Source organism: Protopterus annectens, chromosome 3.part0 (genome assembly GCF_019279795.1).
Source record: "Protopterus annectens isolate FY-2018-M chromosome 3.part0, PAN1.0, whole genome shotgun sequence".
Classification (NCBI taxonomy): domain Eukaryota; kingdom Metazoa; phylum Chordata; order Ceratodontiformes; family Protopteridae; genus Protopterus; species Protopterus annectens.
In genome coordinates, this window is record NC_056731.1 from 1,092,756,499 (window position 1) to 1,092,784,131 (window position 27,633).

The window sequence follows — 27,633 nt, forward strand, 5'->3', positions numbered from 1 at the left end:
TGATAAAACACAAGTATGCTGAAGTTTAATTAGTACAAAAGGTTTATGTGATTTCTACATTTAAAATTGTCTTTCCTGAAACTTAACATGAAATCAAAGAGTTTGTATATGGTGCAAACAAAAATAATAATCCTAGGTTATTACTATTTAGAATATGCTTGGCACAGAATTTATAATACAGCCTGACATACTGTCATATCTCTCAATTTTTTTTCCCAAGAAGTTTAAACAAAGCCTAAATAATGTGGGAACAAAGGCCCAAAATAGGGGCAGATTTTAATATTTCTCTCATAAACTTAGAAAGTTTCTAAACTAACAGGGTTTGAGTTAGCATGCATTTATGAAGGATATGGAGTCTGAAATGCAAATATATTTCATTAGTGACTTTAGTCCTCAGTGATTTGCCAGAAAACCTCAAATTTTATGAGGAACAAACCAAAAATATGAGGTAGAAATCTGGACATTCTTTGAAAATCTGGACAGGTGAGAGGTATGTTAACTATATGAATTTCAAACATATTTAAATTATATAATCTGCAAACAACAAAGATATAACATACTTTCAAACTGCATAAAGTCCAAACCTAAGCTGTGTCTTGATGTCCTGTCCATAAAAATAAAACACAAGAGAAGAGTCAAGACACATTTTAGACAGTCTTGTATCCACTTTTAACACATTCAGCTAAACATTTTAAATGTGGACATACTTCCTAGGCTTTAAATACATGGACTGAGTGACACACAACAGTGGTCATGTCACCCCCTACTGCTACAGGACCTTCCTAGAAGACATTCCGTTGATACACAGTCGAGTTCTCCAACTTTACAAAACACATGTAAAAAAAAATGGTAAGTTGGTCTGATACCTCCAATATCTGTACAAAGATTAAGAATTATTCATCTGTTTCACAGCCAGAACAGAATACATATTGCTGTTCACAAACTGGGTCTATATTAGATAATCAAACTTTCAAAAAGTTTGAGTGTCATTTGGTCGACACCATATGATCGAATTTTTGAAAGTTTGAACGTTTTAATGGAAATCTCCGTACAGCGAAGAATGGGAAGATTTCCCTTTTCTGCACTGTAGTGCGATCTCGGAGTTGGTATATTTAAAGAGCGGGGTATGAGGAAAGTGCAGGGAGGCTTGCCCCCATGCTTAAAACATTCAGGTAGGTTATTTGTGTAGTTTATTTTTTTTATTAGATGTTTGAACTTTTAAAAGTTCGATCATATGGTGTCGACCATATGACAGTCAAACGTTTGAAAGTTTGAGTATCGAATACAGACCCTCTCAAATCAGATGCTAAGCTGTCAGATGAAGTCTGAAGTCCATTTAAGAGTGAAGCCACTTTTACAAGATAATCCTTATGTGCCCAGGACAACAATTTCTCTGTAGTACACTATCCATTTAAAATGTTATAGGTGAGAGATCCTTCTCTGAGACTGTGACCACCAATGCTACCTGGAGCCATCTGCATACAGGCATCAAAAATCTAGGAACCATTAAAGACGTTAAAGATGCACTTAAAGAGCATCGCTTTACCTAATCTTCCTGACTCTGCTACCATGACAACGGTTCGGTAACTTACCATCCCATTTCATGAAAAATAGAATACATTTCAGAAACTTTTCTCAGCTTCTTAATGTGACATGGCCTTCAAAAAACTGGTCCTTTATTCCCCCTTCCAGGCCTTCCCAGACAAGAAACAGGCCACCCAGACTACAGTCTCAAGTTATGCAGAGATCTAAACAATGGAGTGCCCCCACCCCAAAAACAGGGAGTGGTAAACCACCCCCTATGGGAAAAGTTCACAATGACTTCTCAATTCAGCTCTCCAGCCCTGCCCAACTGCTTGTGCCCCTAGGAGGAAAACTTGCCCTTCATGCAAAAAACTGGATGTCCATTACTCAGGACTGATGGGTCCTCAACATTGTATCCCCAGGGTACAAATTCTACTTCCATTCACTGCCAACCCCAAATGGGTTTCCAGACCTTCCCCCAAACCAGTGGACAGAAGCTCAAAAGCAAGTACTCTCCCTGCTCAATATCAGAGCTATTCAACCTGTTCCAGTAGAACAAAGGGGTCTGAGTTTCTACTCATGTCTTTTCCTGGTGCCCAGAGAAAAAGGCTCGTGTCACCCAATCCTGAATCTTTCAATTCTCAACACATTTCTGGTGGTTCCAAAATTCAAGATGCTTACCCTGCAACAGCATCTCCCTATGCTAAAATCCAAATGGAAAAATTCCACAATAAGCAAATCGGAAAATACCAAGCAGCAATTGCACACACTGAATAAAAATGTTGAGTTAAGCACTTTCATCCCCCACTAGGGATTTCCTCAGAACTATTCCCAAAAATTAATCCCAGCATTCTTATAGCATTCCACTTAAAGGGACCTTACCCTGTGTACCACCAATAATTTATAAATGCAAAATTAAAATGTCCACTAACAATATATCACAAAAAATACTAAAGGCATTTAAAAAAATCTGTGAGTATAGAAAATACATTTTAAATACTAAAATTATTATTCAAAACATACCTATAAGGTTAAAACCATATATATTTCTCATTTTCAAATAGCAGCTAATATTTACTGCTTCATTAATACCCGGATATCTAGTGGCATTCAATTGTCAAAGTGAAAATGTAGTCTTCCTGGCGAAGTGTACCTCATGTGCAGTTTTTTATGTGGGGAAAACTTGTAGGAAGTTTAGGGCAAGGATCTATGAACATACATTAGATATTAGACATAAGAAAGATTCTAATGCCCTTAGTAGACATATAGTGGAGTACCCTAGCCATGCCTTTAAATTTTAAATTTTACAGCAATTAAAAGCAAATGAACAAGGAAATGTGCCCAGGGAGGCCCTTGAAGTTTATGAATTGAAGTGGCAATTAATGTTGGATGCCACTAGATATCCGGGTATTAATGAAGCAGTAAATATTAGCTGCTATTTGAAAATGAGAAATATATATGGTTTTTAACCTTATAGGTATGTTTTGAATAATAATTTTAGTATTTAAAATGTATTTTTGTATACTCACCTATTTTTTTAAATGCATTTAGTATTTTTTGTGATATATTGTTAGTGGGCATTTTAATTTTGCATTTATAAATTATTGGTGGTACACAGGGTAAGGTCCCTTTAAGTGGAATGCTATAAGAATGCTGGGATTAATTTTGGGGAATAGTTCTGAGGAAGTCCCTAGTGAGGGATGAAAGTGCTTAACTCAATGTTTTTATTCAATGTGTGCAATTGCTGCTTGGTATTTTCCGATTTGCTTATTGTGGAATTTTTCCATTTGGATTTTGGAATAAAGCTATGTTTTTATCGCTCACTGGTGTCACATTGTGGATTATAAAGTTTGTGTTTTCATATTCTCTTGTTCTCCCTATGTTAGCCAGGGATGCCTTGTTAGTCACTCTAGACTTAAAAGAAGCTTATCTGCATATCCCAATTAAGGAGTCATGCAGGGAATATCTATGTTTTAGGTCAGGCTCTATGCACTATCAGTTCTCTGCACTTCCCTTTGGCTTATCTACTGTGCCCAGAGTATTCACAAAGTGCCTGGCTCCAGCCATTGCATACTGCCGGCAGAGAAATATCCAAATTTTCCCATACTTGGATGACTGCCTGATTCAAGCGGACAGTCAGGAATTTCTACTTCAGCATCTGGCATTTGTAAAAAGCCTTCTCACTTCATTTGGGTACACCATCAACGAAAAGAAATTACAATCAGTACCCAGTCAAAAGATTGTATTCCTGGAAACAAGCTTGGACACAGCTTCCCAGATGGCATTTCTCACTTCAGAAAAACAGGTCTACCTGACAAACTACTTCAAACAAATGGCCACCAGAATCCAGCTATCTGCAAAAAAAATAAAAAATACTGCAAGCTCTAGGGTTCATGGCCTCATGTATTCTGCTAATTCCATATGCAAGACTGCATATGAGGAAACTTCAGTGGTACTTAAAAAGTCTTTGGTGCCAACATTCTCAGGACCTGGAAACAGTCATTCCTGTCATACCTTGTCTAAGGGCAGAGTTCCTTTGGTGGGCAGAAGCATTCAATCACAACAAGGGACTGCATTTCACTCAACCCCTCACTGCCCAAACCCTGACAACAGATGCATCAGACTATGCATGGGGGGCTCACATGGTAGGCAAATGCATTCAGGGCCACTGGAGCCCAGGACAGATTCTCTTGCACATCACTCAAAAAGAGATGCTAGCTGTACAGAATGCTCTGACAGCTTTCAGATACCTAATCCTTCCAGAACAACTGCTGAGAAAAACAGACAACACCACAGTTATGTGGTACATAAACAAGCAGGGGGGATCCCATTCTTACCCACTCTGCAGGTTAGCCATGGCCCTGTGGAACTCAGCCTTGAGCATCCAAGTACATTTACAAGCTCAATTCCTGCCAGGCAAACAAAAATTCACTGGCAGACGACTTAAGCAGAAATATCATAGACCCACATGAGTGGAAATTGGAGCCCAGCACCTTCAACCTTCAGATCCAGAGGTGGGGGATACCAGACGTGGACCTCGTTGTCTCCCTGAGAACCACCAGTTAAGCAAGTACTGCACCAGGAATCCTCACAACAGGGCCTGGAAGGTGGATGCCCTATCCTTCCAAAGGAAAAAACTCTCAATCTATGCCTTTCCACCTCTGCCCCTTCTCTCAAGAGTACTACTCAAAATAAAACAGGACAGGCCAAGGTGGTACCCACTCCTATGCAGCCTGACAATGGTGCCCCCCTGGCACCTACACCAGACTCCTGCCCTGCTGTCGCAGCAGGAGGGACAGATTTTGCATCCACAATTGCAAACCATAAACCTTGCAGTCTGGCTTATCCCTTGAGTACCTCACCAGCAACCCTCAGCAAACAGGTGCTGGACGTCATTCTTGAAGCCAAAAGGCCTAGTACTAGGAAATCCTATGCTGAAAAGTGGAAAAGATATTGTTCTTGGAATCAGTCTAAAGGAAAGGACACAGCAGTGCCCTCCTTACCTCTAATCCTGGATTACCTAGCAGAGCTACTACACAGAGGCCTATCCTTCTCCTCCATTAAGATTCATGCCTCTGCCATCTCAGCTCATTATAATACTGAGTCACCTCTATTTTCTCACCCTCTCATCAAACAGTTCCTGAGAGGGGCTAACAACTTAAGACCCCCTAGGAAAGCACCCACCCCTGCCTGGTACCTTAATTTTGTACTGGAAAAGCTCATGCTTCCAGCTTTTGAACCTGCTGCTTCAGCAGAGTTAAAAGTTTTCTCTTGGAAAACAGCATTGCTTTAGCCATAACTTCAGCTAGAAGAGTGTCTTGAGTTACAGGCATTAATGGCTGTGGAAGCCTTCATTATTTTTCATGCTGACAGGGTTTCCCTCAGGACTAACCCGTCCTTTATGCCTAAGGTGGTGTCCAGTGTGACTCTAAACCAATCCATCCATTTACCAACCTTCTTCCCTAACCCTCAGAATAAAGGGGAAAGGATCCTGCACTCCTTGGATGTGCAAAGACAGCTCAGATTCTACCCTGACAGGACTAAGCCTTTCAGAAAGTCTGACCAGCTGCTAGTCAGCTTTGCTACAGGGGCAGAGGGCAAGGCCATTTCAAAACAAACCATTTCCAAATGGATAGCACACTGCATCCATTTCTGCTACATGCACCATGGAAAACCTACCCCACAGGGGATTAGAACACATTTCACTAGGGCTACTTCCACCTCTACAGCATTTCTCAGGGGAGTCCCTACCAGGGACATTCTGAAAGCTGCAACCTCAAGTTCTGTACACACCTTCACCAAGCATTACCACCTACCTATCCTTTCCAAAACCACGTCTGGATTTGATACAGCAGTCTTGCAAGGCCTACTAGCCAGCCCTAACACTTCTTGACTGCCTCCACCCATCCTCACCTTTGGGAATCAAACCAAGTGTGATGACTGCAACAGTGAAACATGAAGAACATAGTACAGTTGTGTGCACTTACCATAAATGTAGATGTTCGAGTGTATTTACTGTTGCAGTCCTGGTTTCCCTCCCTCCCTCCAGCCCCTGGTTTTCTCTATCTTAATATCTCCCCTCTCTATAGCCATTTCTAATGGCACTGGTATTTACTTTTTACTGGTGATGTTCCCCACCATATACTAGCTCCCTGTTTGGGGCACCTGACATTTGGGGCAAGAAAAACTGATGTAATTGCATTGGCTGGCTGTTTTATACCCCTGACAACCTGTTGTCATGGAAGAAGCGACAACATCCGATGCAGAAATACTAAGACTCTGGTATTTGGGTCAACTGAGGGCTACCTGCAGGCAGATAACTGAAGTGTGATGACTGCAACAGTGAATATACTCGAACATCTACATTTATGGTAAGTGTACACAACTGTACTTTTTGCTCCACCCTTGCTTGAAAGTAGCCTGAACAATAGCCTCTACCCCTACCAGCTCCTGATTAATAGAAAGGTTTGGCAGAACCTTTTTGAGGCTATCCAAAAAAAATTCTCTTTGGTGACTAAACTCCTCCAACACCCAGATGTTTGCTTCAACAACTGCCACAGCTGCTGTTTTCCTAGCTTGCTAGTGTCTATCAATCAACCAGATATCCCTCCCACTGGCATTGCACAGATGGCCTCTTTCATTGACTTGATGGCCTCTTTTATTGCTGGTATCCATCAGTGTGTCTTATAGTTACAACCATGACAAGTGCCAATCAGCTTTTCATCATATTTCATTGCTGCTGCCTCAACTATTGACGTGCTGAACAGGGTACCCATTTTTTTCCTGTGCTGATGTTGTCTTTTTTCCCTTGTGGCAACACAACTTAAGCCATGTATACATTTCTAGCACTTCATACCCTGCCATGCTCTGTTGCTTAAGTTCATTTCATCAGTCCCTCTAAAGTGAAAATATGATAACAGAAAGATAACATGTACATTGTTGTGGCAAGAACAGAAACATATTACACATACACACATAGTCTCACACACACACACACACACACACACACACACACACACACACACACACACACAGACACACACACACACACACACACACGCACACGCGCACAAACACGCACACACACGCACACACCACACGGACATGCACACACTCACACGCACACACATACACACACACACACACACACACACACACACACACACACACACGCACATGCGCACAAACACTCACACACACGCACATACCACACGGACACGCACACACGCACACACATACACACACACACAAACACATGCGCACACACACACACACACACACACACACACACGCACACACATGCACATGCACACACACACACACACACATACACACACACACACACACACACACACGCACACACAAACACATGCACGCACACACACACACACACACACACACACACACACACACACACACACACACGCACACACGCACACACACACACACGCACACACACACACACACACACGCACACCACATGCCCACGCACACGCAAACGTACACACACACACATACACACACACACACACACACACACACACACCAAACACCACATGCACATGCACACACACACACACACACACACACACACACACACACACACACACACACACACGCACACACAACCAGACTGTAAACACATCAGGGTACAGTCTGTAGGCCTAAAATAAGAAAAAATATAGCCCTCTGTATAAGGGGAATGGTTAGTAGAACAAATAAGTAAATAGTGATTGGAGGGGGCATTGTGAGACATACTGGAAAATGGTAATGACAAAGTATGCACAACTGTTAGGTAAAGAATGCCTGCACATAAGGAGTAAAAGGAAAAGAAAATTACAAAAAAATGTCCAGAATATGGTAAAGGAGAGGGAAATGTAGCGGCTGGGACACTTCAGTCACAGAGCGAATATGAACATTCTTGATGCCCTTTAATGTCATGTCTCACACTGTACTAGAAAAATACTTCTCAAGAAAATGTAGTTGCTGGACTGGGATTCTCAAATAGTGTAGCAGAGAATATCAAAGATTTGGAAGTAGATAACAAGTTAAAAACAAGTTTTACCAAATAGTGTGATTCACCATCAACTTTGGTACAGACCAGAGCCAATACAAAGTGGGAATTCTGAACTTCAGAAGGCCTGATTTTAGCACAGTGTAACAGTAACTCAAATGTGCTCTAACAAAAGATCACAGTGGTGATGTAGAAGAGCAGTGGATTGTATGTAGAGCATGAGAAACATGAAAGGCATTTCCTGCAAGAGGTGACCCAAGAAGGAAAGATGCTTTTTGCTTATGTAGGGCCTTCTGCTTATGCAGTAAGCAGAAAAAATGGACAAACTGGTCATATGGTCCTTTTATGCCATTAAAACAGTAACTGCAGTAACTTTATGAAAATGTTTGCAAAACACTAACTTCAGTAACTTTCTGAAAATGTTTTCATCTGCTAAGTACAACTGCTGGTTTAATAATTGGTGGCCATTCTGATTCTAGACAGTTCTATGCCTCTAATGCTTCTGACTGCTGTAGAACCTTGAAGTGTGATATTTTGCAATTGACCAGTGAGTTCATTAAAATATTTTCATTTTTTTTGTATTGTTATAAATTTCCCATGTTTGTGCAACTTAGAGGTAAGTTTATTGCATAGCACTTTCCCCACCTTTGGAATAGGTACCCACTGCAAATTAAGCAGTGTGCTACATTATCTGCCTTCAAATGAGAACTGGATAATTGGATAGTCATTCACAAATTCAGCCCTGGTTTGAATGGCCTGGCCCTTAACAAGAGTGGAGGTTCTGTCTGAGGGTGGGTACTTGCAAAGCATGAATGGTTTCATGACTCAATTACCTTGCATTTCCTATGATTTTGTGATCCTATGACTGCCACAGTCTGCTACCACATAGGTGGCCAGTGTGAACCTTCTTCACCTGAATGGCTTGCCAGTATTGCAGGGCAGGTGTGTGTGTGTGTGTGTGTGTGTGTGTGTGTGTGTGTGTGTGTGTGTGTGTGTGTGTGTGTGTGTGTGTGTGCGCGCGCGTCTACCCGTCCATTTGTGTGTTTGTATGTATGTCTGCTGATAGGAGTCCTTTGAGTAACATGCAGATTCATTTCATATGTCAAAAATGTTGCATCTCTAGAGATATTTATGAAAAGCCATCGGATGCTAGTACTTTTCTTAAAATAGTAAAAGGGAAAGGAAATGAGCAGATATATTTTCATGCAACCTGACTTTTTTACATTTGATTCAGGAACATATGTTTCTATTACATTTTTGCCAGCAATTAATAAATATCTTCCTGATGTCCAAATGATGTCACTCGAGCAGCATGTTAAATGAAAAGATAAGCTTCAGTATAATATTGTGGCATAAACATTTTGCTCTTCTATTAATATCATTGTCTCCCTAGTCATATGTGTCATTTGTAAATTCACAAACTGGTGCTACACAAACCAAAATATTGAATACAAGAGCTGAAATGCTAGCAATTGCCCCAGCGGATATTGATCAGTGCATGTGGTACAGTGTCAGATTTTAGACCCATTAACTTCACTGACAGCCTCTTGAACTTCGTGAATTACTTTCATTAGTCTGGGACAGAGGTCTTGACTTGAATCACATGTTCCGAGATCATTTTGAAAGTAGCTAGCTCTATTATAAGAGGCATGCTTTGTATGATACGGAAAAGTCATATGAACTGAGCACAGCTTAGTGCAGGCAAATGCATATTAGTAACATGCATCAGTTTGTTCTATACTGTGGAGGTATTATTGTGAGAAGAGGGAAAAGAAATTGAGGATACCGAGCAAAACAAAAAAAAAACAAAGAATATGCTGAAGAATTTTAGGCTTCATAAAGAACAAGAGCAAAAAATGTTAATCCTAAATCTTTGCACAAGAAGATTCACCGTGCTGTTCCCATTGCGACTGTGTTCTCATTTATCTGTGCTGTCTCCTTGTCTGAGGTGAGAAAAAGAATAGCAAAGCATTCTCCAGAGGAGAGAAGTTTGAACTGACCTGTCATTCATTAATCATGCTGAAATGTGATTCTTTTGTTGGACTCCAGTTGAAAACTCTGAACTATACATGCTTGATAATATGGGAACTGTGGAATTTAAAAATAGTCTTTTTTTCCTGTGCAACAAAGGAAATCTATCTTATTCAAACACACGACATACAATTTCAAGTTCAAGATGAAAAGCAATATGATACAGTTAAATAGCAGCATCATTAAAAAAAAATGATGACGTCCACAATTATTTTTTGTTTTGTTTCAATATTAATTATCGGAATGAAGCATAATCTTGAAATGCTGGTTATTAAATAAAGCAAACAATCTTTAGCCAAACAAATAATGTATTTTTTCATTATTTAAGCTTTATCCCCTGACATCTCCTTGGGAAATTGTACCTTTCCCTCACAAACAAATTATGCTTCTTTCTTTCATGTTCCATTTTCCCAAAAGCGTGGCTTCTTGGGAAAAAATCTCAGGGCTTCATGGTAACATTTATTTATTTATTTATTTATTTATTTATTTATTTCACATTTGTTTACCGGGTTAGTCTGACTGGGTAAAAACCCTTTTCCAGGAGGGCCCAGGGAGAAAAGCTCCACAATTAGTACAAACAAATAGTATGCAAGTTCAAACATATAACTAGTATAACAGTCAAAGTGTACACATAAATAGCACAAACAAATCCTACATGGAAACATTTGTGCATCAGAACTTATTTACAGGTGTATACCTCAGCAATTAGAGTGGCATAATACCACACACAAGAGTCTGGCATAATAAACAAATCCAGGCCATAGTCATTTGTACATCCGAAGTTATGAACAAACATATACCAGTACACTTTGGGTGATACTTCGGCAGATATATGATCCTAACACTACCAGAAGTTCTAGAGAGAGCTAAAAAAACAGAGGATAGTTCAGACAGTATTAGGAAAGGAGGAATGTGAGACTAGGTGAGTAGAGAACAGAGGGCAGAAGATGCAGTTATTGTGAGTCTAGCAGGAGTAAGGGAAGGAAATTCAGGGCAGTAGGTGGACATGAGAGGAAGAGGAGGAGGATAGAAGACAGGAAGGAAATAAAGGAGGTAGGAGCCTGTTAGAGTGGGTACAGTGACAGAGCCAAGTATTGTATAGGAAGTTTTTGAGAGCAATCCTAACACTCTGAGGGTGAGTAATGTTTCTGATGTGTTGTGGAAGTTTGTTCCAGGCTTGGGCAGGAGAGTAGCTATACAGATTTTACCCAGTTTTCCGTTTAAGTTTGTAGATTGAGAGGAGGCTTTGTTCTGAACTTCGTAGAGATCTGGGTTTGGTATAGTAGGAGACAAGAGAGGCCAGGTCTGAACAAGAGGAGGGCTGGTATAGAATAGAATGTATGATCAGAAGCTGAGAGAGGAGAAGTTGGTGGGGGAATTCTATCCAGTTTAGGCTTTTGAGAGCAATGCAGTGGTGGGATTGGTAGGTCTGACCTGCAGCAAATCTAGCAATTTTGTTGTAAGTAGATTCTAATTTAGACAGGAGAGAGGGTTGTATGTTTCTGAGGATTTGAGACCCACAGAAGAGCCTTAGAGGGATGTAAGCATAGGCTAGAGAGATTTTGGAAGCAGTGGTGAGAAATTGTTTATTATGATACAGAAGTCTGAGTTTCTGATGACTTTTTTTTAATGTTATAGGTGATATGTAGATCAAATTTGAGTTGGTCATCTATGATGACCCGTAGAAGCTTGGTGTGAGACTCGACTGAAATAGGTGCATTGTTGAACGAAGAGCTAAAGAAGGAAGATTTGAGATGGTTCATGGTTTTAGGGGTGAAAAGCAGGAGCTTGGTTTGCTTGGGGACAAGAATCAGCTGATTCTGGGTGAGCCAGTTTTCAATTGATAGAAAGGATTTGTGCATGAGGGTATTAAGGTCAGAGAGGGAGTCAGCTATGGTAATGACAGTAGAATCCTTGGCGTATTGTACAAGAGATGACTGAGGACAGGAGGTATGCAATTGATTGATAAAAATATTGAACAGAGGAGGGCCTAGGATAGACCCTTTGGTACTCCCATTGTGATAGTAAGGCAGGTGCTGTAGTAGAGAGCCATCTAACAGACTGTTGCCGATCTGAGAGGTAGCTTGAAAACCAGGAGATGGTAGATGGAGTGAGATTGAGTTCAGAGAGTTTAGACAGAAGGAGATGGTGGGACACAGTACTGAAGGCTTTAGAAAGGTCAAGGAATAGGGTGGAAATGAGCTTGTTATTGCCCCAAGCTAGCGATATCATTTTAATGAAAGAAGTGAGAGCGGTGGAGGTGCTGTGTTTTGGATGAAAGCCATGTTATGTGGGGGTGAGTACGTTTTCATGTAGGAGGTGGTGTAGGATTTGTTTATGGACATATTTCTCTAAGATGTTGGAGAGAAGTGAAAGAATAGCAATAGGTCTAAAGTTGGCAAACTCAGAAGAGTTTCTACCCTTGTGAGTGGGAATGGTGTAAAGTTTTTTTTTCCAGATTGTGGGGACTTTAGCTTCGGTGAGAGAGCAGTTAATGAGAATAGAAATGGGAAGTGCTAGTGAGTCTGAAGCCTTAGGGGGCAAGAGTGGAGGAAGATTTGTCCATGCATGGAGAGCAGGGCTTTAGCTTGCTAAGCAAGGATTTGATGTGTCTGGTAGATACAGTTTACAGTGAGAAGGCAGGAGAAGGGTTGGGGGAAGTTGATGGGTCTGGGAAGGTGGTGACATTATTGCTGGAATATGATTGAGGAGATAGTTTACTGATGGTTTCAATGAAGTAAGTATTGAAATTATTAGCTGTTTCTTGAGAGATGTTGTTAGGGCTAGGATTAGTGGATGTGGGATTACCTGGATGCAGAAACCGGTTGATGGAGTTTCAAAATTTCTTAGAGTTTGATGAGAGAGGGTGGGGGATTATTGTAGAAGCTTTTCTTATCATTAGTGATATGTTTCTTTGTTAGGTTGCGGAGTTCCTTGTAGTGTTGGAGGTGAGTGGGGGGTTTAGTTTTGGACCAGATTTTACAAGCTTTATCTCTTCTGAGCATTAGAGGGCGAGTGGTTTCAGTAAGCCAAGGAGATGCGAGGGATTTCACTCTAGCTGTGCGAAGGGGAGCGAGGGAGTTGAGAAATATAGAATTAAATTTAAGAACAGCATTATTAAGAGGTAGATTATAGAAGAAGGACCAGGTAATGGCTGAGAGATGGTTGGTGAGGATGTCAGGTTGGAAATGTGTGATTTTATGACAGTCTATGTACCTATGAGGGTGGTTTAGATGGGTGGGTATCTGTGAACCTTGACTGGGCAGTGATCACTGACAGAGTTGGGGAGAGTTTCAGGGGAGTGATATTTTTGAGGATTTGAGACAAGTATCCAGTCCAGAATGGAAGAGGAGTTAGTGGGTTTACTAGTGTAAGTGGGAGTAGAGATTAGCTGGGAGAAGCCATACAGATGTATGTGTGTGCATGGATTTTCAATGGAAAAGGACAGCCAGATGATATTTACATCTCCCAGTATAACAGTCTCATTAAGTGAGTGTTGAGAAAGCCAGGAGAGGATATTTTCTAGTGTAGGAATATTATCCCCTGGGGGTATGTGGACGGCAACAATAGTGAAGGAGTTGTGTTCATTGATTTTGCAGTTGGCAAGGAGTAGTTCTGATGATTGTATGGAGGTGGGAGTATCTAGAGGGGTAACAATTAGGTGGTTGGAAAACATGATGGCAACTCCCCCACCCTTTTCCTTGATACGGTCCAGATGTAGGATATTATAACCTGGGGGTAGGAAGTCTTTGTCAGGGATGAAGGGTTTGATTCAGGTTTTAGTGAGAGTGATTATGTCTAGGGAGTATTGGGTAATCCAGACATGGAATTCACTAACTTTGTTAAGTAGGCTTCTGATGCTGAGAGAAAAGAAAGCTAATTTTTTTTGGAAGAATGAATATGTGGAGTAGTAGAGTTAGTGAGTTTGGTGTAGGAATGGGGAGGCTATTGAGGTCCAAGGATGGGATGTATGTCACCAGATAGTAATAGATTGGAGAGTGTAAGTAAAGAGTTGTGTGCTGAGTAGAGCTGTGGTGTTTTTGACCTTATGTTTGGTGTATGAGCTGGTGTAGTATGGAAGTTTGATTTTGAGAAGGAATAGTTTTGTGGCAGGGTTAGATGATGTGGTTGAAAATGAGTATAAGGATTGTGAAGTGTAACTGGCGACATATTATAACATACTGGGAGTTACTATGTACAATTTAGCCAATCACTGATGCAGAAAGTGCAACTTACCTGGGAAAGTTAATACTGCATGACTCTGGGATCAGTCACTTCCTTAGATCACATAACATCCATTAGAGTTTCCCCTCAAAACTTAATCAGAAGTTACCTTAAATGAAAGGAGCCTAGCACAGTCTTCCACTGTAGCTCATAAACATAGATTGCTTCTGTGCCCATCTGCAAAAACTCCAAAGGACTATCGTCACATTTTCTGACATTTTCCTTATTTCTAGTAGCTTCTGTGATGTTGGAGTACTGAAACTTATTTAGTTGTACATGTTTTTTGAACTCCAACAGTAAAAACTAAAAAGCATATGAAATGTAAACATTTCTGCATGGTATAACTGTTTGCATAATAGCCATGGATGAAAGTTATGCAAGGATTTACTTCTTCCTGGCTCCCATGTTATATCCTTTGAGTTTTGCCTTCAGACTCAGATGTGGACATTTGGGGGTAAAGCATGACATAGTTCACACCTGTAAGAAGTATTACAGTTGTGTTATAGTAATACCATAGTCATGCAAATAAGGCAGGGCTGACCATCATGTGAGAGAGTAGAGAATTCCATGCCAACATAGCTTCTGCAGTAATGTATAGCTAAAGAACTCTGCGTAATATATGGAGTTAATTTTTACAAATCATGTCTACCAATCTTAGTGTAAATACTATAAGATAAATGGTCATTTACAGAACTTAACACTGGGAATAGCTACGACCACTCATGGCTCTAATCGTTTTGCCTGCACTAAAACAGGAACAACTGCCTCTGCATCTGCAGTACAAACTGATAGAGGCTGGGATTTACTTTACTAGCTGTGGTGATATGAAACATGGTTTACTTATTTTCCAAAATATAAAGAATTTGTGGAGGATGGGATTTTTTTGATCCACGGCAATAACATGCCAGAAGTGTTATATTGCAATTCACTACACATTCTAGCATCTTAACATATGCTATATATATTATTCATTTTAAGCAGTAACATACATAGGGTAGGGCAAAGGGGGCAGACACTTCAGAAGCAAAGTGCTAGGGGTCAGAATCTGCGGACCATGACAGGTCTTCAGTGTATCAACAACATTCAGAAAAGGATGCTATTATTGCATTTGTGGTCAGAAATACAGCATTTAGTACTCCCATGTGTGGCATAAACCGTAGAAGTTGCTTGCTACAGTTTGCTGCTGTTTAAATTGTTTGCTTTTAATAACGTAAGCACTTTAGCATTCCATGTGCATAAACTGCTTGCTACAGCTTAAATTAAATGAAAGGAGTTTAAACCTCCTTGCAAATTTTTTGTATTTCAAAATCAAACTACCTGTGTAATGTGTCAACTTGCATTTAACCACAGGCATTTTACATACATATCTCAGTCAGCCAACCTTTGGCTTGCCTTGCTTTCAACTTGATTGTACACTCAGAGAAATTCTGTGGCAGTTTTTTCCCGTAGTTCTGCTTTACAAAATTAATTTCTTCTTCTGACAGGGACACGTGCACTCATTTTTCACCAGATGTTATGGTGTCACAAGGGGAACTGACTGTCACCAAGCTGTGTATCAGTGCATGTAATGATAATATAGAATAAGTAGCTTGCATGTCCTGTTCTGTTGTGCACTTTGACCTTTAAGATATGCAGATGAATGGGTGCAACCTCAGATTTTGAGCTCCCTGCTTCCTTCACCCAAGAAACAGCAGCCTTCAGCTGTTCGCATTCTAACCAGCCTCCATTGTTGGGAGTTTACATATTAATGTAGTAAACCTAATGAATTCCCAGTGTATTGTTCTACAGTGGCATCAACAATGACAATATCTCTGTCTTTCCATTAATTCCATCTGACTGCTTTAGCCCCACATTTTATATATCTACTACTCCATACAAGTGTGACATATTGAAAGGTCTCTATATGCTGCCTTGGTTCACAGTTTCCACATCTTGCAAATTAGTACTGCAAGCTTTGAAGCTTTGTCTGGGTGACACTTTCCTTCTTTGCTTGAAATCCCATACTGGTATGTGTGCATTTAGGTTTTGGAGGTCTTGTTATGATTCAGTCACACAACTAACATATGAATTGGGCATCACATAGATATACGGCAATGAGAAGTAGGGAGAGAATATACAGAGAGAGAGAGAGGTGGGTTCATCTAACTAGGTGTGGACCACTGGTTTGGTTTAGAAATCTGTAAAAAAGACTGGTTTGTAAAGTGTATAGAGTGCAGTAAGAGGAAACCGAGATGTAAGAGAGCTTAAGAAGATGGTATGGGAACTTGGGTGTCAGGACCAGTGTAGAAAGTCTAGAGGGCAGGAAATTAGGAAGACACCTTGTGCCAATGTAATCAGAGGATAAACAATGTGGAGTACAGAAAGGTGCAGAGTGGGTAAAGGAGGGAGGCAGGGGGAGAAATATAAAAGGGCAGGCAGAAACCATGCCAAAGCAGACAAGCAGTGAAAGCAGAGAAGGAAAAGTAGCAGTCAAGGGAAGGGGAGGCAGAAAGATAGGAACATACAAAATGGCCGACAGAAATGAAGATGGAGAATGCAGAGTGGGGAGCAGAATGGAAGTGTTGTCCACTGTGGGGATAAAGGAGTGGGGTCAAGAGGATAACGTGGAGGAAGAGGAAAAGAGGGATAAGTAGCAGGAGGAGAAAGGGGCAGAAGGATAAATGAGAGAATGAGAAGATGAAGGAAGGAGTGGATGGGTAACACACACGCGTGAAACTGCGTGGTAACTTAGCAAAGTGCGCAGTTAAAATGATAATGTTATTGTCTGTCTGGAGGAGAATTTCATGTGTTTGTAAATATTTAGTAAGTTAGCTTGAATGGTATGCCATTGCAAATCCTGTTTCTGTTTTATAAGCTGTGCCCAAAAATAGAAGTTTTCACAGTAAGTCTGTTACATTGTACAAAAAATATTGTCAACGTGCAATTGTGCTAATCTACTGTACATATAATGTCTTCTTATCTGCATTCTCCATTGCCATTAGCCACTGACTTATTTCCTGGTCTTAAGGCTGCAGTATTCAGCTGTCCGAATAGATTCTACAGATGAGCTGAGAGACATCTGATAAATTACAGTCTGACTCGTGTAACAAACTACACAATACGTAAAATCAGGATACAGGGATGGAATGAGGAATTTGTGTATGTGTTTGTGTGTGTGTGTGTGTGTGTGTGTGTGTGTGTGTGTGTGTGTGTGTGTGTGTGTGTGTGTGTGTGTGTGTGTGTGTGTGTGTGTGTCATTGACATTATACAACTGTGTTCACAACATGATTAACGGAAGAAAATCTATACCAAACAAACAGCTACTGTTACTGCATGGTGTTATCAATAAAGTCTCCATGCCTAAAGGTGTCTCACAAATTGTATGTCCCCATAATCTTAATATAAATCTGTTTATACCTGTTCAGAGCTGCAAAGCAATGAACCCATCATGTTATGATGCTATAATACATCAAGGAGAGATGAAAGAATCTGTTCTAAACTGTGGTGTCCTTTCATTTAAATTAAATATTTTATTACTGTTTAGAGGTAATTATTTTTGGTAAAGTAGTCATATCATCTGAATTCAATCCATGAAGATTTCCAGTGTGTTTTTGATACGATACTAAAACTAGTGACAAAAAGTAGTTAAAGTTGTTTTTCTTTTGTATTTTCAGATACTCATTGGACCGGCATTCAGATCTGGATCGAATATTTAATATCCATTCAGGAAATGGATCAATTTTTACTACAAAGCCACTTGACCGGGAAACATTAGCGTGGCACAATGTTACAGTTATAGCAACTGAGATAAGTAAGTAAACTAAAAAATATTAATTTTATGTTTGGTAAATGGAGAGGTGCGACAAATGTAAAGTACATTGTTTCAGATACGTTATGTAGTAATATTCTCATGCCAGACCTGATATAGTTCAACACATAACTAATAATAATACTAATAATAATAAGGCTATAATAATAAGGCTATAATAATAATAGTAATAATAATACTAATAATAATAATAAGACTGGATAACAGGAGCAAGAATGGGCAGTTTGGAAGCTGTGATAAGGAGGAATTCAAGGACAGCGGCAAGGATAAAGGGGACGGCAGTGGCTGTAATGGTAAGTCGGACAGTGTACATACAATGACAGGTTCCATTGCATTAGGTATTGTTTGGCTAGAAGGGGCAACAGAGGTCATAGAGGATATGGCTGGATACTGTGCTTTGTGTGACTTTAGTGAGAGTGAGTTAACAGATGTTTAAAAGTCAGAAAGCAGCGGAGCAGCCCTTATCAGACTTTACATGGGGAGATACCAGACTTCACAGAAAAGACTGAGGAGGCACCGAAGAAGAAAGCTGATAATGGAAGTGAAGAAGCTTTACAGAAAGACAGAGTTGAGTCAGTTTCAGAGAACCTACTGAGTGCATTGCAAACATAGCCAGGAAATTCAGAACATTTGAATATGATGCATCAATTACTACAGTAAGAAGAGAAAGAATAATTAAGGGTGATGCACTGGGGACCACCTACATCTATGCAGAGGTTAGAAAGGTGATGAAGAGTACATTAAAATACAATTTCCACTGAACCGAAATTAGTGTGTGAGAGGAAGAGAGGTTTAATACTAACCAGTGTTCAAGGGGGAAATTAATTTAATACTAATCAATGTCTGAAGAGAAGAGGTTTAATATTAGTCATTGTGTGAGGGAAAGAGAAGTCTATGACAGAAGCAAAGGTTTAATACGAGAGAGTAGGGGGTTCTAAAACTAATCAGTGTGCAGTTGTCTTGCATGTGATAACAAGAGAGTAGATACAAGTGGGAAGCAATAGAGGAGAAATGGAGGGGTTTGTCTGGGGAAGAGAGGTTTAAAGGTAATCAGTATGTGAGGGAAAGAAAGGCTTTTGTCAGTGTGCGACGGGAAGATTGGTTTAATAATAAGTGTGTGAGGGGAAGAGAGGTTTAATAGTAATCAGTGTGTGAGAGAAAGAGAGGTTTTAGTCAGTGTGTGAGGGAAAGAGAGGTTTTAGTCAGAGTGTGAGAGGAAGAGAGATTTAATGCTAAATAGGGGAAGAAAGAAATTTGGGGCGGCCACGGTGGTGCAGTGGTTAGCACTGTCACCTCACAGCAAGAGGTTCTCTGGTTCGATCCTCGGCTGGGGTGCCTTCTGTGTGGAGTCTGCATGTCCTCCCTGTGGTTGCGTGGGTTTCCTCCAGGTGCTCCAGTTTCCTCCCACATCCCAAAGACATGCTATAGGTGGATTGGACACTCCAAATTGGCCCTAGGTGTGAGTGTGTGTGTGTGTGTGTGCCTTCAGTAGAAGGTTGGGTGCCGGGCTGGCAACTCGACACCGTAAAACTCCACTGCCAATCATGAGCGGACAGGTGATCCGCTGTGGCGACCCCTAACCGGGAAAAGCCGAAAGAAGAAGAAGAAGGGGAAGAAAGAAATTTAATAATAGTAAGTGTGCAAGTGGAAGACAGGCTTAATACAAACTGGTGTGTAAATGAAATATAAGTTTAATACTGGTCAGTCTGTGAGGGGAAGAAAGGTTTAGTCAGTGTGTGAGAGTCAGAGAGGTTTAGTACTAACCAGTCTGCAAGGGGAAATTAATTTAACACTAATCAGTGTGTGAAGGGAAGAAGCTTAATACTATTGTGTGAGGATAAGAGGTTTGGTACTAATCAATGTGTGAGGGGAAGAGAGGTTCAATACTAATCAATGCGTGGGGGAAGGGAGGTTTAATACTAATTGGTTTGTGAGAGGAACAGTGGTTTACTACTCATCCAAGTGTGTTTGTGTGTATGTATGTGTTTCGGGAAGAGAGATCTATAAATAATCAGTGTGCAGCTGCCTTACATGTGATAGCAAGGGGGAATACAAGTAGGAAGAAATAGAGGAGAGATGGAATGAGTGTAGTGACCAAAAGCTGATTTCATATAATTCAGGAATCCTGAATAAAAAATGTTGTCAACTGCATACAGAAGATATGTGGATGAAGTGCAAAGGGAACTCATAAACCACAAAGAATGATTAAGCTGTATTCCTTGTGATGAAAGGAGGGGCTGAATTGTACTTATTCATACAGTTTCTCCCTGATGAAGCGTACATTGATGGTACGTGAAAGCGCTTATTTTTGTCATTAAAAGTCTATTTTATTTTATGTGGTGGTCCACCTTCGTTTTGTTCTGCAGTTTCTCCCTTAAGAAACCAGAATAATGTCACAGGAGTAGAAGATGATAACAGTGGTCCCTTGTTCGTGACACAAATAGGATACAGATAGATTATTATGGATCTGTTGCTTTTCCTTTCATCTTATGAGACATAATAGTAAGATTTCTGTGGAAAAGAACAGCGAGATAATCATCTTGTGAGTAGCAACAGTGAGAGTTTGTATGATAGTCAAGGCATTGCAGCCTGATCTGAATCTATAACTGACTCATGTCTAGGACAGGCTGACAATGGCTGATTTATGCCATGTTTCTGATGTACAACAAGGCTTCTGAGGTGCTTCACAGAAGATCGGTAAGTAAAAAAAATATATACGGGGTGGAACCCAAAACAAACAGACACAAAGCAGAGGATGAGAGATGGGAGTAGTGTCAAATGGTGGATTGCCATGTGACTTTGTGCCAGTACTGTTTAGCATGTTTCTGTAATATACCATTATGTGCTGTACAGCAAAATCAGCCTGCTCACTTACAGTACTAGGAGCAAAGCAATTTCCATTTGTTTGAGGAAGGATGCAACTTCCAAGAAGACCTAGTTTGTCTTTCAGAGAGGGCCTAAATGTGTCAGCTGTGATGTAATGGAAATAAAATAATGTGCTTCAGTAGGATAACCCAAAGTATAACATATCTGCTAAGGAAAACTGGCGGTAGAGAGGGTAAATAAGGAACTGATCTTATGCTGAAAAGATAAAAATCATCTCCAGTCTGAATCTCATAATTTAATGTGAATGGGTGTTGATGATCAGCAGCACTGTTGTGTCACGCATAGGCAGTGTGGTGAGGCAACGTCAGGGTCCTCCTTCCATTTGTTACTCATCGCTAAGGCTACTTCTACAGAACTGTGCCCACTTCTGCCACCTACAGGAACATGCAGAAATAAATCAGGCTGTCAAAGAATATGCAACAGAGAATTACCTGAAAGCTTAAGGGGCTGGAAGTATGGAAGTATGAGGGGAGGTTAGGATTGCTTTATATATGAACACATGAGACAGAGACCTAGTATGACAGAGAGAAAGAGAGAGATAGAAAAAGAAACTGAAGGTGAAGACTCTTTATATGGAATCTGCTGCTAGGAACAACCAGGGTAAGATGACTTTAAGAAGAAAAATGCAGCAGAACTGGCAGTGATGAGATCAAAAAGAGGTATGATTCAAACTGACATAATGAAATACTGTTTCACAGGAGGAGTGATGAGGCCCCGAATGTATTGCCAGAAAAACAGATGCAGTGAAGTTTAAGATAGGGATTCAGGGATGTATAGAACAATGTAAAAAGGATGGGCTAGAGGCTAATGAGGGTAGCAGCACTGATGCTAGCTATAACTTGTGCACTGGCTCAACAGGCCATATGCTTCCCTGGTTGGCATTGTGCTGCACAAAGTATAAACAGTAATGTTAGTATGTCACAGTACAACTTCATAGCTAGAAAACTTCCCCTGTTAATCTTTTAACCTAGACCATAATTCAGACCTTTAAGATAATAAGTGAATGTAGAGCATGGTTTTGTTTTAGAGTTATTACAAATAATAGGTTACCTCTTATGATGACATTAGTAAAGCAGAGCACAACTATCTTCCAAAAAAGTTATATATGTCAGTCAACTGCAGAGTGATATACGTATGTAGGTAAATAGATCGACAGATAGTGGGTTGCGTACACCAAAAGTATAGCAAGGAAGGGCCCAGGAGAAAGTAATAGAGAATGGATGTTTCTTCAGTTATGCTAATTTATGAGGCATCTATGATGATATTTATGATTTGACTACCATAGTATATTATTATTGGAACCATTTGGGTAATATTCATTAAGGTAATTAAAATGTAAATATGCAAATTAGAAAGGAGGGCTTCAGGAAAATACAATGAAGATTTGGGATCCCAATCTATATGTATATGCTGTGTGTCTAAGTGACCCTAGACATTGGGTACCATAGGTCTCAACCTCTTAAGAGGCCAATGTGGAACACAGACCCTAACAATGTGTGACAAATGGTCAAAATGTGGAACACCCTATTTTCACACTGCGCAAAACATGCCTTCGCCAAGGAGCATGATAGAACATCTTTAAAATTCAATAAGACACACTTCTCAGATCCAAAACCTTTATTTATCTGCAATACCATAACCACACCATAAGTAAATGAAACAGCATTTTACAAAAATAAAAATCAAATTTACTACATTTTCTACACAGACATTACAAGTCACAGAAATGATTTTAGTTAGACCAAGTTAAATAGCATCCTGTCATATGTCAGATGTATATGTTCTTCGTGTTTCACTGTTGCAGTCATTACATTTGGGTTATCCTGCTGGCAGGTTGCCCTCAGTCAGCCTGAATTCCAAAGTCTTGGGTCCTGCATTGGCTGTCGTCGCCCCTTCCCTGATGTCAGGTAGCCAGGGGTATAAAAGAAGCAGCCGATGCCATTTTCTTTAGTCTTTCTTGCCGTGCAGTGCCCGAAGCAGAAGCAGTTTGCAAGTGCCGGTCGGCCGACTCATGAGATTTTCGAGTTTGAATTTCAGATCCAAAGTCTTCTATAAAGCTAAGTACCCCATTGGGGAAACTTTTTTCTTGATCCAGAACCGATGTCAGAAAAAGTTAATAATTGTATTTCTTGTGGGAAGCAAATACCTCATAAGGACTTTCGTTCTTACTGTATTCCTTGCCTAGGTCCCAATCATAACTTTTTGGGTTGTCGGTTTTGTGCTAGATTTAAACAACGCACTATTAAGCGTCGGTATGATTTTGCTTTGAACTACTTTGAACGCAGGTTTAATTATCCAGAAATGTCATCGGAAAGCCATCCGACTACTGGAGTTCACAAAAAACGCAAAGAAAAAGAAAAAGAAAGACACCCGAGGCCCAAAAACCAATGACGAAGCTTCTCCTAAGCCAGTCGTCGGTTCGCCAGTTCTCAGTGAGGCGCTTTCGCAGCCCCTGGTGACTCCTACTTTAGAGTCGCAGGCCACTACAGACTCCCACGTGGAGTCGGTCATGCCACTGGAAACTCAAGGTATTGAAGCCTCGGACGCTAATCCTTCAGATGGGTCCAGAGCCGCTGAGCAGGCACCGGCCTCTGAGGGTGTATTCAGACCCAAACATCTATACATTAAACTGACTTCAAAGGCAAAGACTAAAGCTCCTTCAAAGGCAAAGAAGCAAACTCAAGAGCCACGTGGACAGGTCTCCATGCCCAAAAAACAGATGCGCAAATTGGCCGAAGACTTGATTACCTTGATCAGGGGTTCCCATCCCCCTCCTGATAAGAGGCCTAGGCAAGAGACTGACTATGAATCTTCAGATCAGGTTTCCATTTCTTCTGATTCCTCTTCTGATCAGGAATATTCTTTTCCCCCCTAGGAGGATTCTGATGCTGAAGAATCCATTCCTTCAGCTTCTCTTCCAGAGGACTATTCCTTTGGGGAAACCTTACATACCATGAGGGAGCATTTCCACTGGGAGAGCTAAGATTTTTCAGAATCTAAAAAGAGGCTCAGGGATTTCTTGTTACTACCTCAGCACAAGCCACTAGCCATCCCTCCTGTGTTTGACATTGTAGATGATGTGTTTTCAGAGTCTAGCCTTACCCCTGACTCCTTGCTTCCAGCTCCTGTTAAGCCTGACAGATATTACAGGGTTCCTGACTCACATAAATTCCTTTTTAAAAACCCTGCTGCAGACCCAGAAACTATTTCTCAGGGTCCCAAGGGAGTTATGGCTTCTGCTGCAAAAAACCCTACCCCTGCTGACAGGGATTCTAAGGCACTGGATAGATGGGGAAAAAAAGTTTACACATCTGCTACCTTGGCTATAAGGGCCTTAAACTGTCAGTTTCATATGCTCAAATATCAGCAACATGTCATGGCATTGCTTAAACAGAAAATGTTGTTAATCTCTGAATGTGCAGAAAACAAGGAAATGCAGGATATATTGCATGCAGTTGAACAAGTTGGAAAGCATACTTTGCAATGTGGTTTGGATTCTTTAGAGGCCTCCTGCAGGGCCACAGTTGCAGGTTCTGTAATCAGAAGGCATGCTTGGTTAAAGGAACAAAATCTGCCTGATCATGTTAAAGTTAAATTATTAGATGCACCTTTGCTGCATGAAACTTTGTTTGGTGTTAAGGCAGAAGAGGTGTTAAAGAAAATGGAGGACAAGGCTAAATCTATGCAAATGGTCAAAGATTTCTTACAAGTACAGCCGCCTAGGTTTAGTAGACACTGGCCAACTAAGAACTGGTGCTTTCCTGTGTCAGACAGACCTCAAAGGGGCAGACCCAGACACCCTAGAGGAAGATCCCAGGCGCAAGGTTCTTACAGGTCAAAGCAATGGGGTGTTTCTACCTCCAAAAGTGGAGAAGACAAATCACAACCTTACAGGAAACAGTCCCAATGACTTCCCCCTGCCCGCACCAAGCACTTATTTTCTGGCAGCACCCATAGGGGGAAAATTAGCACTTTTTTCTCAAAATTGGCACATTATAACCCAGGACAAGTGGGTTCTAAATATCGTGTCACTGGGCTACAAGTTCCATTTCCATACCCTGCCAAAGGCAAACGGCTGGCCAGATCTACCAAAAAATCAATGGGCAGAGGCACAAAAACAGGTCTCATCCCTCATGGACATGAGGGCCATTCAACAAGTGCCAGAGCAAGAGCAGGGACAAGGATTTTACTCAAGACTTTTCTTGGTACCCAGAAAGGACAAGGCCTGGAGACCAATACTGGACCTATCGATTCTGAACACATTCCTGGATATACCAAAATTCAAAATGTTGACTTCACAGCAGCTTCTGCCCATGCTGGGCAAGAACGCTTGGCTTGTAACTTTAGACCTAAAAGAGGCATACCTGCTTGTCGCAATCAGACAAATATGCAGAAGATACCTCAGATTCAAGGCTGGCTCAATGCATTACCAATTCTCTGCACTGCCCTTTGGCTTATCTACTGCAGCCAGGGTATTCACAAAGTGCCTGGCACCAGTAATTGCATTCTGCAAACTAAGCGGAATACAAATATATCTTTACTTGGATGACTGTCTCATTCAAGCAGAGAACAAGGACATCCTTCTACAGCATCTGGCATTTGTGAAAAAACTTCTAACATGCCTAGGGTACACAGTCAATGAAAATAAATCAAAACTAGTACCCTCTCAAGAGATAATATTCCTGGGTGCAAGCTTAAATACAACTGCCCAGATGGCTTATCTCACGCCAGACAAACAAAGGCAACTGACTACCTATTTCAAAATGTTAGCAACAAAGGCCCAGTTACCTGCAAGAAAAATTCTGCAGGCTTTGGGCTTCATGGCATCCTGCATCCTACTCATTCCATATGCAAGACTGCATATGAGGAAACTTCAGTGGTACCTAAAAAGTGTTTGGACTCAACATTGCCACAGCCTGGAAACTTTAATTACTCTCATTCCCTGCCTGCAACAGGAGTTTCGATGGTGGGCAAAAGCTTGTCATCAAAACAAGGGACAGCCATTCATATCACCCCCAGCCAGGCAGACACTAACAATGGATGCATCAGATTATGCCTGGGGGGCCCACATGTCTAGAAGATGCATTCAGGGAACATGGACCTCAAACCAAATGCATCTACATATCAACCAAAAAGAGATGCTAGCTGTTCAAAATGCCCTGACAGCCTTCAAGGACCTGCTTCATCCAGGGCAACTACTGATAAAGACAGACAACACCACGGTCATGTGGTATATAAACAAGCAGGAGGGCACAAATTCTTACCCCTTTGCAGACTAGCCATGACTTTGTGGGACACGGCATTGACTTACCAAGTACATCTGCAGGCATAGTTCCTGCCAGGAAGGAAAAATACTCGGGCAGACGAATTAAGCAGAAACCTCATGGATCCCCACGAGTGGCAGCTGGATCCACAAGTCTTCAGCATGATAACAAGGAAATGGGGATGCCCGGACATAGATCTATTTTCTTCCCCTCACAACTACCAACTAAAGAGATTCTGCACGAGGATTTATCACAGACAAGCATGGAAAGTGGACACCCTATCGTTCAGCTGGAAAAACCTATCAGTATATGCCTTTCCCCCTCTACCTCTCCTCCCAAAGGTACTCCTAAAGGTCAGACAAGAGAAGCCAAAGATGATACTGATTGCACCAGACTGGCCCCACCAGCACTGGTACCCAATATTAAGGAGCTTGTCTCAATGCCCCGCATGGACCTTACCTCAAGTACTGCACCTGCTGTCCCAGCAAAACAATCAGATCCTGCACAGCCAACTCAGGACTTTAAACCTGGCAGCATGGCGGATAATGTAGCCATACAAAACACACCTCTCAGCAAAGCTGTGATGGATGTCATTTTGGAAGCCAGAAGGCCTAGTACTAGAAAATCTTATGCTGGAAAGTGGAAGAGATTCTGTGCTTGGAACCAGACACAAGGAACAGATACAGCTGTACCAAATATTCCTCAGATTTTACAATACTTAACTGAGATGCTGGACAAAGGCCTATCTTTCTCATCTATTAAAATTCATGCCTCTGCCATTTCAGCTCATTAAAATACAGAGCCACCAATCTTTTCTCATCCCTTATTAAAACAGTACCTCAGAGGAGCCAAAAATGTAAGGCCTCCAAGGAGATCACCAATGCCTGCATGGGACCTCAACTATGCATTGGAAAAACTCACCCTGCCTCCTTTTGAACCAGCTGCTATTGCTGATATAAAGTTTTTATCTTGGAAAACAGCTCTGCTCCTAGCAATAACTTCTGCAAGACGAGTTTCAGAGCTACAGGCACTCATGGCTGTGGAACCTTTTATCATTTTTTATCTGGACAGAGCCTCACTGAGGACAAACCCAACATTTATGCCTAAAGTGGTGTCCAGTGTGGCTCTTAACCAAACCATTCATCTGCTAACTTTTTATCCAAATCCACAGAACAAGGGGGAAAGAATTCTGCATTCTTTGGACGTACACAGACAACTTAGATTCTACTTGGATAGAACCAAAGTTTTCAGAAAGACAGCAATTACTAGTGGCATATGCTGCAGGATCACAAGGAAAGGCTATCTCAAAGCAGACTATTTCAAAATGGATGTGTCACTGCATTTGTTTCTGCTACTTATACCATGGCAAGCCAGTGCCTAAG

The 27,633-nt window shown here is 41.0% G+C and overlaps 1 protein-coding gene across 2 annotated transcripts in view; it reads left to right on the forward strand.

Moving 5' to 3' along the window:
• Positions 1 to 27,633, forward strand: part of LOC122796666 (cadherin-6-like) — a 1,044,052-nt gene that overhangs the window by 960,237 nt on the left and 56,182 nt on the right. For both annotated transcript variants that reach the window (XM_044065326.1, XM_044065327.1), the window contains exon 8: positions 17,947 to 18,083. In XM_044065326.1, the coding sequence (XP_043921261.1) occupies positions 17,947 to 18,083 (137 nt within the window). The remainder of the gene's footprint in view (positions 1 to 17,946; positions 18,084 to 27,633) is intronic.